Source organism: Accipiter gentilis, chromosome 4 (assembly GCF_929443795.1).
Source record: "Accipiter gentilis chromosome 4, bAccGen1.1, whole genome shotgun sequence".
NCBI classification, from domain to species: domain Eukaryota; kingdom Metazoa; phylum Chordata; class Aves; order Accipitriformes; family Accipitridae; genus Astur; species Astur gentilis.
This window is the reverse complement of record NC_064883.1, coordinates 36,555,062-36,573,381: the sequence shown is the minus strand read 5'-3', so window position 1 is coordinate 36,573,381 and position 18,320 is coordinate 36,555,062. Positions and strand designations below refer to the sequence as shown.

The window sequence follows — 18,320 nt, the reverse complement described above, 5'->3', positions numbered from 1 at the left end:
AGTGAGAGAAATAGAAAGTGGAAACAAGCAGTATCCATAACAGAAAACATTATGGTTAAAATTATCCTAGTTACACTAATTTAAAGTATTGAAATATGTATTTAATGTATGTTATGTCACTGCTAAGATTCTTATTCTAATTTCATTAGAAACCCTCAAGGAAGACTTTAAAGGGTATGTAGCTTTGTTTTCACTGTTCTCCCTGGAAGTAAACATTTCATAATTCCAGCTTAGCTCTTTTAGGTATTTCTTATGTCAGTTTTATCTGTTTAGAGGTGATGTTAACTGTGTTGACTCAACATGACATAAAGTCTGAAATCTGTAGTTATCTCAAGTACTCAGTATGTTTGTTTCCTCTATTGCTAAGAGCAAAAATAAAATAAAATCAAAATGCCTCACAATAGCCATTTCTTAAACGGTCATTCAAAAAATGTTCCTGCTATTTATTGGCAACATTTATCTAACGAAACTTGTAAAATAACCAGCATGTAAATTACCAGTGAGTCATTAGAATTATGTAATTATGTTATCTCAGAATGAAGAGTTGTCTTTGACTTGACTGAAGATGCTGCTTAAGTCATATTATGAATAGCCCTTTGGTTAGAAGTATTGACTGTATTTTCAGCATGACTGCTAATCACTGATGCATTGCGCTGTGTCCGTACGTCTGATGGCCATCGCAGTTGTTTGGAACACCAGTGCGCACTTAACAGTTTTATGCAAAAATAGGAATCAGCTTCTGATCCAGGCCATGTTTCAACAGTACCCAGCCTCCAACTTCTTGATCCTAATACTGAATCAAAATGCTGCAGGCAGATGAAGCAAAACACATTGACTTGGTGTAAAGTCGTTCTCTTTGTTCTTTTACTCAAAAAATTTTAATGAGTAACAAAGTGTCATTGTCATCACTTGACATCAAATCAAGTATTTTTCATCCTCCAATGATTGGTGCAAAACCATGAAGTTTGGTATGTTCTCTACATTAAACACACTGGATGGTTTTACAGATGCTTTGTCTGCCCTTGATCAAGATGCAGTTTGTAGTTCTTTGTAATTCAGTACTGCTCAGATTTGGTACTAATGACTGTTGAACCATGATCTCAAGTTGCACCTCAGTGAGGACAAACACACAGAAGTCTTTTCGGAGATCCACTTGTAAGAGATAGAGCGCTATGAAATAGTGCTGTTGATGTTGGAACAGGGATTTCAGGCTCATCAAACTTTAGCACTTACAGACAGACCCTTGATCCAATTGTCAAACTTGGTTTGACTGGTACTGCAGGAACTTGGAAAGCTCATAATGTGAAAGGGAAAGACTTGAGAACTGATCCACCACCTAGTGACATCAGTAGAAGAATGCCCTTGGATTTTAGTTTGTTTTCTGGCACCACAGTGGAGGTCAGTTAGGACCAGCTGTTTAAGGAGTTAGCAAAGGGACACATTCCTGTCGTCCCTTCCCCCATTTTTTATTTGAGTATTTGCTTGGGCTTTCTTTACATTTTTGAATTTTTGGGTCTAGATCTTAGCATTTTAAATCCATATTCAAGTAAATAAATTACTGGCCTGGGTCGCAGAACTGCTGAGCACCTGTATCTGTTACTTATATAGGTTCCTGACTAGAGACTGCCACGAGGCCTGAAAGTACTGGTTTTAATGATGACTGCAGACTGATTGCTAAATGGTAACAATAATTGAAAGTATACAGATTATGAAAACACACCTCTATTTGGAAAAGATTCATTAGGTAATATGTGATGCTTACTTAACATGTTTCCAAACATTTGCTCTATCAAATATATTGACCTAACAATAGATCTATGCAGTAAGGACACGATCTCTGATAGGGTTACTCTTAGCCTTCAGAGGAATGTATTAAAAAAGTTATGCTACTTTGCTATCATTGTTCTATCAGTATGTTGAAGCTGTGGTAAAAAAATGAAGCAAAATCTCATATATTTAGAGATACCATACAAAAGAACAAGCTGAGCTGCAAAGGCAAAACAGTTTGAGGGCATCACGAGGCCCTTCCAAAGGGGACAACTCGTGTGAAAATAAATATTCTGAAAAACTAGGAAAAATAATGATCAGATTTAAAAGAGTATGATATTGTTCTCTTTTTCTATCAGGTGTATGTGGGAGAAATATTTGTATATAAGATACTAAATTTAAAATATGGAGTCAGTTGCCAGACGTACTGTATTCCAACTGATATTTAAGGGTTGGTACCTATACAAGAACTATGCTGCAAATATTATATCTCCAGGGCTTGCGCAGGTATTCATTTTGTTTGCTCATTTGCCATCTATACAGCTGTTTTGCACATTTTCAAAATGTGTTCTCATCTTACAGGCTTTCTCATCTTGCAGATGATTAACGCAATTGACACAAAATAAATGAGAGAAGAAATTATTTTCCATTGTTATCCAGGATTGTAGTTAGGAATTTTGCATTTTCACTGTTTGTTGATGCCATTATTATGCGGTTCAACAAAATCTCTGCAGCTTCTTGCCTTGCAAGGGAAATGTCAATCCTGAAATCTGGTAATGGAAGTTTACTTTTTCTTTCTAAAAGTTTTATTTCTATTTCTCACAGAACTTATGGAATCTGGAAGTGTTATTTATTATCAACAAGAAAGAAATTATCTCCTTGCTCTTTGGATTTAGAATAAAATTTGCAAATCGGTGTTGTTAACTATGTTTTCAATGCAGTCGATAAAATAGAAGGGAAATGTAGTTCTTGAAGAAAAGAGTCATGAATCTCCTTACCTATTCATTTCTATTTTCAGTTATGCTGTGATTTTTATGTACTTTTATCTGTGTAAAATAGTGCTCAGTCTAATCCCAATGAAAGAAATCAAATTAAAGCACCAATGTCATGTAGCTTTATGGGGAGTTAGGTACAGTTCTTGGAGTTCGTTAGTCTTACTCATTTACATATTTTGTGATTTTTCTACAGACAGTGTGCATGGAGCTATTTTGAGCATATAATGTGCTAATTCTTCTCCTCATGATTAAAGTCATAAAACTGCACTGACCCAGAGAGAGGCATTATGAATGTATAATTTCAATTTACATGTGTTCATAAAGCCAAACAATATTGTGCTTTTCTAAAATGGAGATGTGTTAGTAACGCAGGTTCATTGTTTGCATCTGAATGCAACATATCTCATAAAACTGCTGTGGTTTAAAGTTGGTTCATAGTGGCCAAATTCTTTAATGAGATGTGAAGAGTGAGGCTTCACACTTAGTTAAGGCACTTTGAGCTATTTCTTGACTGACAAAATGCATATAAGGTAATTATGTTTTCAAGAAGTTAGTCTTCTACAGAGTTCTATTTTCTAATCATTGAATTGATAGCTTATAGAAAGAGCCAGCAACTCTTCTGGCTAGGTAGGTCTGACTTTGGGGTTTAGTTACATTTTCCTGTGCATTTGGTTCTCTCCTTATCTAAATTACTGCCTCTCCAATTCTTCCCTCTAAAGATTTTTTAGTTTAGTGAAGAGCATGCTATCTGGAGGGGCAGTTTGCTTGCTTTCCTGTTTTTAGAAAACATTAGAAGTAGAATCTGCTTTTTCCCAACACACCCATGTATTCATAACTTGCTAACTCATTACTGGGGATTTTTTAATATTTTATATCTGGGAAGTACTGGTGCTTGCTCAAAGTGACTCCAGATACTTTCAAGTCTCAAAGCTACCTAAATAATCCATCTCTTCACTCTGTTTGCTTTCCCATCATTTTAACCTCTGTTGTAACCCACTGCCAGCACTGCAAGTTTTGAAGGTGATTTTGTTAACCCTAGTGACCTTAGGCACACACCCAGTGATTATTGTGATTTGACATATTGCAGGTTCAATTTTGCTAGGATCAATCTAGGAGAAAGGAATATTTTGGCTGTTATGTTTGTGTTAATCTAAATTGCTTTAGATTGGGCAAAGGGTGGGTTCCTTACTTTCCATGCTTAATTGCTTTTGTAATTGTATTGATTTTTCCATGCTAGGTCAGTATCGGTAGCCAGAAGCTGTTGTTTGAACGAGCTATATCATCTTGAGTCTCCATAAATATGAAGATAATTGTAAAAAGCTTAAGAGTGGTCACTGAGGGTTTGAATCTTTCCTATACATAAAATACACTTTAAATTAAAAAAAATTGAAACCAAACCTCAAACCAAAAACAACCTACATAGCTACCAGTTATTGCTTGCAAGCTAGGGGCTTTTAACTAACTAGGTTGAGGAATGGTTTTAATGTGCATCCCATTCATTTCAGTTAGGAGCAGAAGGATAATATGAAACAGCAATAGTGACAGCCAGTGCCTTTATCATGAAAGCTCTTACAGCTAGAGAGCACAAAGAGGAAGAACATGTCACACTAAATGAAGAAAAATTTCCTTCATTGTTTAAAAAATTCTCCATTTGTCTTACCCATCTGTATTGCCTTTAATCTGAAGTCCTGTGTGAATTCACTGATGCAAAGCCAAACATAGCCTAAACTGTGATAGTTACTATTTCTTATATATTGTAACAAATTGAGGATTTTCCAGGCTTGAACCTTCCAGGTAGATTCCTAATTATTGTGAAAGTACCAGTGTTCTTTACATTTGGTGATTCACTGATGCTAAGAGTTAATAAATGATCCTGTGGGAAAGAAAAGTTCAGACTGACTTCCATCTCTTATTCCACACCTCAGGGAGAGCATGAGGAGGCTTTGAGGTCAGGCCCCATAACATTCTGGTCACACGAGAGCACTCAAGGGAAATGAGCTTCTGGAACTCTTTGAATCTTTCTTTTCTGTCCATCTTTCCATCCTCTAAGGTCCCATCATTTAGAGCTTATTTTGCCGACAGACTTCCACCATATCAATCCACCGCGTGCTAAAAGCAGTGATTTTTCTTGCAAATTATTATCACCAAGTGCACTAGTGTAAAATTCTGCTTATTAAATGAACCAAAAATTGGTGTCCACTGGTGTAATATCCTGTTGTAGATTTGTGAAAATTCAGAAAAGCAAATATTTTCAAATTGCTAAATCAAAGCATAGACTATTTTGTCCTTGAGAAACAAATTAGAATTCTGAACACCCATCTCATGGACAAGAAATTCTTGCTGTATTAAAGCCAAGACCCTCCTTTGTCTTTGCATTAAGGCTATTAGCATGCAGCTCTTGAGAATGGCCTTACTGCCATTCCAGTGGCTCTTCCTGTCTCCAGATGGGTTAAGAATCATGAACAATTCTCTGCATTCCTTTTCCAGTCTTGTTTTTCTCTTCCCATCTGTTCAGGAGTATTTCTTCCCTTCTTCTCTGCTCATCCTTATTTTTCATCCCTAAAAAAGGAGTTCACACTGTTTGGAGGATCTTCATATTACCAAAGATGACACTAGTAGAGTCCAACTTATTCCATACCTAAGAGATGATGCATCTTTTAAACTGGTAAAACAACCTCATCAGCATCTTTGCTTGCTTCTCCCAGCTTTGCCAACTTGACTTTTAAAAATTCAGTCAATGTAATGCCGTTTTCTTTGAGGCTTTCACTCACTGTTCTGGAGTTGAGATACTGATGATGTTGTTCACAGATTTCACAAGAAGTTTTTTCTAATTGAAAAGGTGTTTTGAAGAATAATATTTACTTATGGGTTTGAAGTAAACTAGTCAAACTAGTCTGTATAAAGCCTCCATGATGGGACTTAAATTATGCTAATGGACTAGATGACATAGATCAGTCCCTCTTGATTTTTTTCTGAAAATATGCATCTTGGTTTTTTCCACCTCTTTTGTGCCAAACCTGACGTAGTAGTGTTGTTTTTATTAACTTTGTGGGTTCAAAATGCTCTGCATCTCTGGCAACTGTTTTGAATCTTTTATTACTATGTCCTGCTAGTCACTGAATGAAACTTCATTGAAGCTGATGGGCTTATTAATATTCATGCTTCATTCACAATAAATGCAGCCCTCATGCCCTTATATCACTGACAGCTGAAACAGTACCAGCCACACCTACAGCACAGGGGACATGGACGAGAAGTTGGAGATTTAAGTGAAGTGTGTAGGAGGTTCTGCTGTTGGTTCAGATGAAATGTTTCTGTGTGTGCAGAAGCATCAACCTAGAAAACCACTACAAAATTCCATGGAGAAAATGAGGCCAGAAAAGCAATGCAAACATATTCTAAGGAAAAAAAAGGGGAGGGAGACCCCTTTTGTGCACAGTTCTTCTTGGAAGGAGACTTGGAACTACAGGCAAAGAGATGGTTTCTTTCTGGTCTGGATTCATCTTCTTTCTAGGGGAACAGAACCTTCACATACATGATGTGGAATAAAAGGCATTGCACCTAATAAATACTCCATCACTGTATTTATCTCCCGAATGAAAATAGCCTACAAAGCTCCTCTTAGCTCAACCTAAGTAAAAAATGGTGACATTAATAGCAGAAGTGAATCCAGTTTCTGAGGAGATAAGTTGAAAGTTTCTATTGACCTTGAACTCACTTGGAACATGAAGAAAGAAGAAGAATGTTTTCATTTGAAACTATTTTCTGCTTCTAATATCCTGGAGGAGAATACTTGTATTGTCTCACCTTAAATAATGTAAACTACTGCTACCTAAATGTGATCTTCTTGGGAAGGAAACTGAGGTTTATTCATTACTTCAGGAACACAGCTCACAGGCTGAGAAGATAAGCATGACAGGGGTTTTAGTAGTCATTTTGGCTGCTGGCATGCTACTACACTTCTTGAAGAAATTTCACTTCTTTAGCTCTGGGAGCTAGAGACTGGCTCTATACTTTGGAGCCTCTCATCCTGAATTGTCCAGAACATAACTACAAGGTAGGAGAGGGAATAAAAATCTACCTGTCTTGGCAGGAATCCAGAGAAGACTTTGGTGGTTTCTGCCAGAAATAGAAGACTTCTAAGACAAGCTGGCAATAAATTAATTAGACAAACTTAGGCTTGCAGATTAAACTCAGTGAAAGAAAGCCAAAAGTGTTCTGAGAGGCTGTGGAATTCACTGCCGACCCTGAGTCTTCTTACATCAGTGCATCAGAAGAGGCAGCAGTTATCAGTGAAGAAAATGGAAATGGATTATCATGAGTCTATAAGTATGTCTGTGTTTAATATGCACTATGGAGAAGGAGATTTTGGTCTGTCTTCCTGAGTGATGGTTTTGTGTTGGTTGTTTTTAGAATAAAACTGATTTCGAAAATGAGAGAAATTAAAAATAATGTTAAAAAACCCCAGTTAATTGCCAAGATTATGAAAATCTTGCCCAAATAAATAGATAGATAGATAGGTAGGTAAAAGTACTTGAAATTAAGCAAGATGCCTAGGTAGTTGTGAGGACATATTAACTCATAATTGCTTTGGATTTCTTTGTGATAAAATATGAGTAATACCTACAAAGTGTCCTACAGAGTCAGTTTATGGAAATCCATTTTAAAGATGAAGCCCAGGTCATCAAAGGAAAGGATCTATAAAGGCAACTGATTTGCAATGGACAGATTATCTTGTCTGTAAAAGCACACATCATTGTAGCTACCTGCTGTGGTAGTTTTCTAGAAAAGGAAGGAGAAGATTAAATGAAACAATTTTCATAAAGAGATTCTAGCTGCTGAAGTCTTTTTGGCTTTGAAGGAGAGATGGATGCCTGTTTATTTGCTGAGCACTTTTGATGAGCAAAAGCAGTAGGAAAAAAAATAGATGCAAAACAGGAGGCAATGTGTCTAGTAAATACATATATACAAGGAAACTACAGGAGAGAAAATAAGCTTATTTTGATGCTGAATTTACTCTATTGTATTACTCTAACATTAAATGTAAAACATGGGATGATCTAAGAAACTGTATCATTGTAAAGCAATCATCCTGATCAAGTATGGATCCTGTACAGCACTGATAAAAGGGAAATACTTTATTAAACAGCTAGCTCACTATTTACTTGCTGCAAAGATGGAGTAAGTCCTCTGAGCCGTCAAGGAATTAATCACGCTTTCCTCAGTTCGGAGCCTAACCTATCGTTCTGATAAAAAGATAAAAGCAGATTCAGTGGGCTACTGAAAGCAAGTTTACAGGAGGATTCATGCTCGCTAAGGAATAGATGGAGCCAGGAATGTTGTGGCATGAAGAGAAAGCTGACCCAAAGGGCAGGAGGAGGACTGCCCTCACAGCAGGCTAGAACCTCTGGCAAAAAAAACATACACAGTGTCCCCACTGTGTTTGAGAAAATACTGGAAATGGTGTTCCATGACACATTATGTTTGTTCGACCCAGGTAGTATTTGATGCATGCTAGTGTCTGAGTGAAAACCAATGCATCTGCCAGAGATCCATGATAAGCTGAAGATTTCCTACTAGCTACTGTACCCAGCAAGATACAGTCTTTTTTAAAAAAAGAGGCCAGTGTGCACATACAAGGTGCACATGCTAGTCTTCCTCTGAAAAAAAAAAAAAAGCAGCAAGGCTCCAACCTGTCCAGCTCTACAGGTAAACAGCCACGTTTTGTAAAACTCTTACTACAGAGCAGACACTTGAAAGTTCAACAGTATTGCAAAAGCAGTGGATACATGGGAAGGGGAGACATTTCAAAGCTGAGCACGGTTTAGCATTTCCACAGTTCTTAAGGGCTCTTAAAACTGCTCTCATCTGAGCCTGTTTCAGACTGCCTTTTTTATGGGGCACAGATTCTGATATTTACACTTTGAGAGAAGTATTGGTGAACAGACAAATTACTTAAGTGTGCTGTACCTACTTACCACAAATGTATGAATCAGAAGCGTTTCCTTCAGGTTTTGTACTGGAGGACAAGAGCACACACAGGTAGTGTGTCCCCACAGTGGTTCATTGTATTCGTGAGTCATAAAGACTGTGAAACGCACTGCAAAGTTTTAACAATTATCTATAGTAAAGCTTGTGTCCAATCAAGAAAGCTTTGACAGGAACAGATGCTGCCTGAAAAAGACAGAAAGGAACTGATTGATTAAGAATGGAGAATGTGTGGAGAAAGAAATAGATGCTGCTTTGTTTAATGTGAATGGGGGCATAGGTTCCTGTGGCATACTCTGAGACCTCTTAAGGAGAGGACTTGGATATCAGAGAAGAGTGATGGTATTGTAGATGCACCCATGCTAGAATGCAGTACCACCACTTGTTATAATAAAGGGTTTTCATTTACAGCAGAAAGTTTGAAATATGAAAGACTGAGTACAGAAGATAGGAATTACTTCTCAACAGCAGATGATGATGGATGCAGGTTGCAAAACCTAGACCAAAGTGAAAGATGTGAAAAAAGTAATGTGTAGTTCTTGTGGGAGGCATTTCTTCCAATGTATCTGTCTACTTCATGTGGACTAGTAGTCAACTTTGTTGGGTTCCAGTGAAGAGTTACTGAAAGCCAACAAAAAAACCTTAGCAGCAGAATCCAAGATTTTAAAGGCTTCTCTCTTAGCTGAAGGTGGGAAAATTGAAAAAACTCTGATGTTAAAGCTGATGGTAGTGGGGAGAAGAGAAAGATGTGTTCTTTATGGCTGTTCCCAGATCCTCAAATACGAGAATCCAGAACATTTGCCTCAGAAATGATATCTTCAAATTGGGCATGGCCTATCTCATTAGATGTCAAAGAAATGGAAATCTGAGAAATGGTAGGAACTCATTCATTCAGATCCTTTTTTAGTTTTCTAAAGGGTTATGAAATAGTCAGGAAAAGATTACACTAAGGTTTGGGTTGGTGATTTGAAAACGTCTTGAAATAAATGTAGCATGCAAATACTACTATTTTTAAATAGTTTATATTTTGTAAACAACTTCTTTCTGCTGGCATGGACCTGGTTGCCATTGTAGATTCCACCACTATGACAGATCAAAAGTGCTGTTACGGTAGAAAGTGGGCGAAATATACTGTGTATCTGCTAATAACTCTTCCTTTAGACTAAATGTGAAAAACTGTTTTAAGTTCTTTATCCACTTGACAGCTGGAGCTCTAGGGACTGTTAAAGATAGACACTACACAGGGCTGACCATGAGTTTGCACACAGGTGGGTCTGAATGAAAATCCAGTGATCTGTAAGAATCTGTGTGTGCATGAGTGTGGATGAGAGATATAGAGAAACACCACAGCAGCACATACGTAAACAGCAAAGAAACTCTGGAGTAGTACTTGAAACAGAACACCTGGGGGAAAAAAAAAGTCCAGAGTGCTATGGGACAAGTGCCACACAGGAAGTGCTGGGAACCATGACCATGAGCTCCATGGAAAATGCTTTCCTTCATTTGCGTCATATTGAATTTAGGACAACAGAACTGTATGTATACTATTCATAAATAAACATGATTGCGCCAAAGAGATAACTGACTTATAATTGTTTTTCCCATATATGTGACCCTTTTTTTTTTTTTTAGCTTACTGGTTGGGTCCAAAGGATATCCATAATTTGGATGGTTTGAGAAATCTAGTTCAACAGTGTAAAACCAGCAAATCCCCATAAAGGGGAGTTTCATGAATAGCGTTTTGCCTTTTTTCCCCCTCCCTTTTCCTCTCTCCACCTGATAGTAGAGTGACTTAATACCGAGTATCTGGGCTACCATTAAGGGACTTGGAGAAAACAGATTAACAGGTAAGAAATGAGCTATGTTAATGGAATATGCATTATAAAAAGGCAAAGTGGTCCTTTTAGACAAAGTCTAAGAAAGAAGATTATATTGTTTTCATGTGCTATGCCTACATGTAGTTTATAGGAAAATAAAAATTTACTAATTGTTTTTACCTTTTTTTTTTTTTTTTTAACAATAATTATGGGCTTGCTAAGGTATGGAAGTGACCTAATAATTGCAATTGTGACCTCTAAGTTATTTTTAATTTTACTGTCAGTATGTGCTTCACATCTCCTACTTAATGGTATGCTAATTGTACAGCAGGATGTCACATTCTCCAACATACAGATTCCCTATTTCAATTACAGCTAAGTAAATCTCCATTACTAATGAGTAAGCATTTCTTTTCCACGTACATTTGCATTATAATGGACATTTTCTTTATGCACTAAAGTTATTCTTTCCTTGACAACAACTATATATTTTATTCTACAGTAAAGGCTACAACATGATGATTCATTCCTTTCTGTTGGGTTTATCTGTATTTAAATTGTCAAATGTTCTGGATAGCCTGACATTTTCTGTCCCATGTTATTTTTCTGTACTTCCAGAATAAATTTATGTATTTGCTTTAAGACAACCTACTTAAGACAAATCACGAAAAAGTAAGCTTACATGTCGGTCATAAATTAAGCTGTATTTTCGAAATTGTTGCATTGTTTCATTCATGTTGCTGAGAAATCTCAACTATTTATGTCAGTGCAAAGTGACCTTTATGATATAATGTTTGACTGATTTGAGTATAAAGAACAAGTGACCACAAGTGACCCATATCACTGCAAGATCCCACTCTGCTTAACAGAGCATAGCTCTTTGGCTATTAAATACAATCCCCCAAACAGACATTTGCTGCCCTGCTGATGCATGTATCTACAAATGCAGTAGGCAGCTGAGTAAAATGAAGGGGGAAGGCCTCCTGTTACATCTGAGCTATGCGGCTTTGCTGCCAAATCCGCTCCCTCTTGGGGGTTGTGGCCAGTCACTGGGTGCCGCTGAACTGCTGAACTTGGGCAGCCGGGTGCTGCCGGCAGAGGATTCCCTTCATCTGCCAGCACCGTGACCCAAGAGGCTTTCCCTGCCCTGCGTCAGGAAATAAGGATACTGGCAAATTTGGTCCCTGTGGCAGAGATCCTTCCTTCATTCCGCATGGCCCTGGGAAATTGCATCACCTTTTATACAGAAATAAGGACTGTGAGTTTTATTGATAAAGTGATAGCTTAATCTTTGACAACATGCAGCAAAGAAGGTGTTACTTTGATTTTGGTGGGGCCACAGGGATCTTTTTTGGATGCCCAAAGGAGTTTTATGTATAAAGAGAGTGCATTAATTAATAATCATTAATATTCTTGATGATTTTTAAGTTGGCCTGGTGGTGGGTTTGTATAGGGGGAAGAAGATGGGTTGGGTTCTTTTAATGATGTAAGTACATGGGGTATTTTAAAGAAACAAAATGTGGTGAAAGCACTAGGTAGCATTCCAGAAATGCAGGAGGAAATGTATGCAACCAGATGTTAGAAGTAACAGATTGATTTCCTGGTCACTGTGCATGAATTTTTTCTAGCCTTGTGTATATCCTGATAATTGGATGGCTTACAGTATAGATACAAAGTTTGTTTTGTTTTTATTTTGAAAGGCCTACGGTATGCAGCCTTTTTCCCAGACAGCAGCAAAAAACAAGGTGAACAATTTTTGCACTATGTGGTTTTGAATTCTGTCATATTTTCTATTACGTTTCTGTCTTCCATTAGGATAGCTTAGTTTACTATATTAACCACCACCATCATCCATATCACTTCCAATTCTGAGTTTAGTCTACATTATGTATGTATGTAGTTTGATGATTTTTTTCTCTCTCCTGGGGGCTGGAAGTGGTTACTCACATGTTACAGTTCAAGATGTTACAATGGTTGCCCTTTAATCAGTCATTTTTGGAGTGGCTGATGACACCTGGTGGTGTATTTTGTAAATGCAGACTTAACCGTGTTTGCAGCTGGCGGAGAATTTTGACCTGTCCTACCCCGAGCACTGACAGTCAGATTTTGAGCTATTTAAATGAATCTGATCTCCTGCATGAAAAAAATTATGTTGGGAGCACATTCTCCTCCCATTCAAACTTATGTAAACCAAGAGAAGCAATAACATTCATTGCTGTTGGAGCAAAATTAATGCCTCTGACCTTGCTGTTGAAGTCAATAGTGTAGTTATTCACAAGAGCTATGTACCTTTTTTATTTTCTTTATTAACTTTTGAAATATATTGCATAAATGAATGTTTTAGATATACTTATGCACTAAATATACTGCATTAAACTAAAAATCTTTTCTGTGAAAAACCTGGGTGATCATATTTAGAAATAATGATGTTTTCAAAACTTTACAGTGTGAATACTGAAGGAGGATTCTTCTGGTGTTTTATTTAACATTATTGTTTCTGGCTTGAGTGTATGATTTTTCTTGCCAGCAAGTATATTTCCATATGTTTATGAAATTCCACATCTGTTTGCCAGCATATTTCCTAATAATGGAATATCTGGGATATACCAATAAGTAAATAGTATAAATAAAAATTAAGACTCCTGGAATCCTGATTCTGTGGTGAAATTCCTCAGTAGCCAGGACCTACTGGGGTCTTCTCAGTTTGATTTTTATCCGGATAGATCTTTAATCAAAACTGATTCTTTTTCTTGCTTAATTGGCCCTTTACTGCCATATGATTTTTTGGTTTTAGTTCATAAAGAAGACAAGTATTACACTTAAAATGAAAGAAATAGAAAGCAATACTTTATCCTTATTTTTCTCAGTCTACAGACAAATCAAGTACATTGACAATGCAGTATCTTTAGTTGTTCCTAAAATACTGTAAAGAAAGGGCTCCCGAAGTACACTGCCACTGGACTTTGTGGAAGGGGAAAGATTTGGTGAAATGAGAATGTGTTTTTTATAGCCAAATTTGGTGGTATTATTATGCCATTCTGAGATATACAGAATTGGCAAGTAAAATTAAATGAGGAGAAACGATAGAAAAGTCAAGTTATACTGTTAATCTGAAAAACAAAGGAGGGCAAAGTTCTGAGTTCAAAAATCATTGGTTAAGGGTTGTTTGGGTTTTTTTCCCCCTGAACTTACTGCCCCTGCAGTCCAACATTCATGGTATATAAACTTTAGTGTAGGCAATCTGGGTTGAGGGTGTCCATAAATCTTATCTTCATGGGGGCTCTGGTCAGATGAATTATGTACACAACACAGCTGCTCTTCAGCATAAGGGACTGGAAGTGCCACTTCTGTGTAGCACTTCTTATGCTGCTCCATTGGAGGAGACCTCTCACACAAGGACTTAAATGACTGTAGTTCCCAGGCACGGGAAAATGAGAATCGGACAAATGCCAGTTCTGGCAGTTGGTGGGAATTGCTAACTCCACCTTTACAACATGACGTTAAAAATAGCTTGATCAGATTTTTATCAAGATAATTTATTGAAGAATAGGAGTAATTTTTTCAGAGATCTGAACCCATTGAAAAGTGACATTTGACATGAAAAGGCATTGGGAGTTTTATCTGATATATGAAAGCTATTTGGTCTTCTAAGTGTAGGGAAAAGTGTGGCATTTCAGATAACAAACATAAACATTTAACGGTGGCCACTGGCAATTCTGTCTGGTTTTAGTACTATAGATTCCTAGAGCAAAATTCTGTCTCCCAATTATATGCATGCTGCTCTCTTTTACTTCAGCAAAGCTCGTGCACATTTTTCAAAGGTCAGAATTTGGCCGTTGGGGCTGAATTTTCAAGGAAGAATGTATTAAAGACATCAGTGCATCAGCAGAGCATCAGCAGAACCATATCCTTTGTCTTCTGTAGAACATTTTAGGAATAAGCCTAGTGCTATTGGTCACTGCAAGTGAAACATTCTCTATTTTTTGAATTGCATTGGGATTGCTTAGCAAAAACATTTCTTGCAGTAATAGGTTCATGATTTCATTTACTTCTTCTAACTCAACACTTTGATGCTGAAAAGTTGTCAGTTGTAAGAGAGAAAAGACTGGAAGGGACCACCCTTCAAAAAATTACAGTTGAAAATATACTGTAACAATCAAAACAAGGGGAAATAGTCCAAGGAAATAGGTATGGTCTGTTGAGGTGCACAAACTTTTGTTTGTAGTCTAATACAGAGAGGTCAACGAGTGTTTTACACAAAGGTAGAAAACAAACCCACTTTTCATTGTGGACAGAGCTCGTACTTGAAATTGTTACTAATCGGACATTTGCAAAAACCTAAAACTTGGCAGTCATATTCTATTGGAGTTAGTGTGTATTAAATTGATGAAGATCTTTAAGCATGTAGGTTTTCCCCTGTTTTTTGAACATTATACACTTTTTAAAATGTTTATAATGTCTGATTGCTGCTGGATTTCAAGACATATCAATTTTGTTCTTAGTTCCTGCAGATTTTGACAAAATGTCATACCAAAATATTTTGTATTTTTTGTAGGACTGGGAAACAGAAAATCATGACTGGTATTGTTTTGAATGCCATTTGCCTGGAGAGGTGTTGATATGTGACCTGTGTTTTCGTGTGTATCATTCCAAGTGTTTGTCTGATGAGTTCAGGCTTAGAGACAGCAGTAGTCACTGGCAGTGCCCAGTTTGCAGGGTGAGTACCTATGAGATTTCATGTGCTGATTAGAGGATTGATATTCATTAATAGATTCATTAAGGTGTCCAGATGGTCTGGCCAGGTTAATGGATAAAGAACTGAATACTGAAACAATGGTACATACCTAGAGCATCTATACAGAGATAACAAAATATGGTGCATGTAGCAGATGGTCATTTTTGAAGACTCCAGCAAGTATTACTTATGCATTTGAACACACACAGTATACTGTGTGGGAATGTGTGTACGTATGTATGCCACGTGTGAATGCAGTATATTGTGTAAATCTTCAATATGAGTAAATGAATTGCTGTATAAGATGCTACTGTTTTTACTTAACATCATTTTAATGAAGCATAATGTAACTTTTTTGTATTTTGATGACTGCATTCTTAATACTTTACTGGAATCATATTTTACATTATAAAGCCACAATCATGTCATTGATTAGGGCAGTACAAAAAAATATGGGGTGAAATCCTGCTTCTCATTTACTTCTGTGGATTCTATTGGTGCAAAAAGGCCGATCTGGAACTCACCCATAGCATCCATATCAATATTGCTTTTTCTTTAAAACTGCTGTTCTTATGAGTATGGTAGGGAGACAGCAAAGAGTATCTTTTAAATACATTCCAAGAATGAGCAGGTATGTTGTCTACATGTCATTAGAAGACTAAACATTCTAGTCAGGGTGGTGCTTACTAGTATCTGGCCTTGAATCAGTCGGATACTTCTTCTTACTGTTGTCATCTCTGCATCACCTCCCCCAGTGCAGCACATTCCTAGGCTTCCTTAAATGGAGGGAATAATGCATATGAATGTTTAAGATAAAATTATTGCTATAGAAAGGCATAAAACTGCCAGTTGCACTCTGCCTTGGATTGCTGGAGGGAGAGGAAATTCCCTTGATAAAAGCTTAGATCTAGCTGTAGAGCAGCAGACTGACCTTCAGATGATCTGTGCTGCAAGGAATGTAAGGGTTCAGGCGCTTCGTAGTACGAAGAAGCATTTTTGGAAAACATGTGGATTGTTTTGTTTCAAAACAGCACTTTTTGACTGCTGTTACCTTACAACCAGTTGTAAAAAAACTGTTGCCTGTTGCCTCAGATTGGGAGCTCTCAGGGTTTAGGGAAATAGGAAGAAAATAGAGCCTGCCTCAAGGAAGTGGAAAGGAATGAAAAAAAAGTAGTGGCAGGGAAAAAACAATTAAGAATAAGGACATGTACTGTGTCTCTCCATATTGAATTACTAGCATTTAATTTAGCTACTCAGTTTTCCCTCTGTTAGAAACAAAGACTGACCATATATAGGTGAAAAGCTTTCAGATTTTTAAATATATCTCTTTAATAGTTGTTGGTTCTGGTAATAAGTATTGATAGTTCTTATAAATAGTTAAAATTATGTAAACTGGATCCAGTCTCCACTCTAGTTTACCAGTAATTTCAGATGACACCTGGTAAGAGGAGGGAATGTAAATAGTTTAAGCCACCTTGTATATGAGGTGTCTTATAACATCTATCTTATAACATGGATGTCATTGGAGTGGAAATGCTGAATCACTGCATGAAACTCAGACCATGTGCACTGTGTCTGTCTTTCTGCATATTGATTCCCTTTTTGTTACACAAAGACTAAGGAGAGGTTTGGGGGGCTTTTAAATACTTCCTGCCCCAGAGGTCTTTGGCTTGCTCAGTGCCTCAGACAATGATCAACTATTTTTGTGAATATTGCCAGTTTGAATACCATGGCATCCTTTTTCCCTGTGCTGGCAGCTCCTATTTGCCTTGTAATTACTTCTAATCACTTCAAGCCCTAATTCTGCAAACTTGGACTAAGGAGGCTTGCACAGTCCCTGTAAGCAAAGGAGGTCTATTTTAGCATGGAAGTTAGCATCCTTGCGTCAGGCTTCAGTATTCTTCCACTACTTTTTCCCCACCTTCCTAGGAAATGACTGCTCTACTTTTAAAAGCAAGAGAGAGGCCTGTGTTCAAAAAACTATGGTAATTTGGAGAGCTCTGGCTGATGTCCAGAGGACGTAACAGAGCTTAACTATCTTGCATAAGGGCAATGGGATTTACTTTGCATTATCAGCAGTAAATATGTACGTTCAAGAAAAGTAATCGCTGGGACAAAGAGATGCATATATTTTCATACTTTGTTCTTGTAACTGGACGTAGCACTTTTCACCTGGGGATTTCAAAGCTCTTTACAAAGTTGAAGTAAAAGTGTGTTTGAAACCTAATATATTGGGAGAAATAATCTAAGAACACTTCATTCTTATGTAAAGATTGCTTCTGTAATGCTGCCAAGGTCAGCAAGCCTTTGGATTATTCATTTCACAATTGCTGGTTGTACTAGTTCAATCAACCTGTACAGCTTTATCTTGCACACTTGACTACTCAGAAACATTTTATAAAGGACATTGCCAGGGATGTGTTCATAACTTTAAAATATTTTTCCTCCTGTAATGAACAGTCCCTTGCAAACCTTGTTCTGAAGTCTGTTTCCCTGCTGGTGGTTTTTCTCCACTGCATCCATAAGCAAGAATGTCCAGTTCCTGACTTTTTTTTTTTAACTTGATGGTACCAATCTGAATACTTTGTACCCTAATAATTCTCAGCAGGAGTCAAGAGTCAAACAAAGTTCGATTCAGACCACATTGCAGTGACTGAAAATTTTCCCTGACTGCTGACTAATCATTGTCTTAAGTGAAATAAGTTGGTAAGATCAGCAAAATTCCTGATAGACAGGTCACAAGAGAAAAATTCAATATTGAATCAACTTAGAGCTTACGTTCCCCACTACTGGAATGGTCCATTCAAGACAGTGTTAGTCAACTCAGTCTCTGAAGAATGCAGGAGACGTACATTTATTGCTGCTCTTTGATTAGATAAAAGGAGGAACTGTTAACCAGCTGTTAATTTAGCACCTAAAGACTGCAGAAAGTACTGCAAAAATACTAGTTGTTTTCGGGGGGTGGGGGGGTGGGGGGGTGGGGGGTGGGCTGTGGTGTGTGGAGTTGGGGAATAGATA

At 37.3% G+C, this 18,320-nt stretch overlaps 1 protein-coding gene across 8 annotated transcripts in view; it reads left to right on the top strand.

Moving 5' to 3' along the window:
• The window catches only part of ZMYND11 (zinc finger MYND-type containing 11), a 110,882-nt gene that overhangs the window by 67,217 nt on the left and 25,345 nt on the right, over positions 1-18,320 (top strand). For 3 of the 8 annotated variants that reach the window (XM_049798104.1, XM_049798105.1, XM_049798106.1), the window contains exons 4-5: positions 12,268-12,312; positions 15,123-15,284. The exons of 1 other annotated variant lie outside the window; for it this stretch is intronic. In XM_049798104.1, coding sequence (XP_049654061.1) covers positions 12,268-12,312; positions 15,123-15,284 — 207 coding nt within the window. Of the gene's footprint in view, positions 1-10,382; positions 10,598-10,625; positions 11,826-12,267; positions 12,313-15,122; positions 15,285-18,320 lie in introns of those variants that run through there. 4 more of the 8 variants (XM_049798110.1, XM_049798111.1, XM_049798109.1 and 1 more) reach the window with 4 other exon arrangements.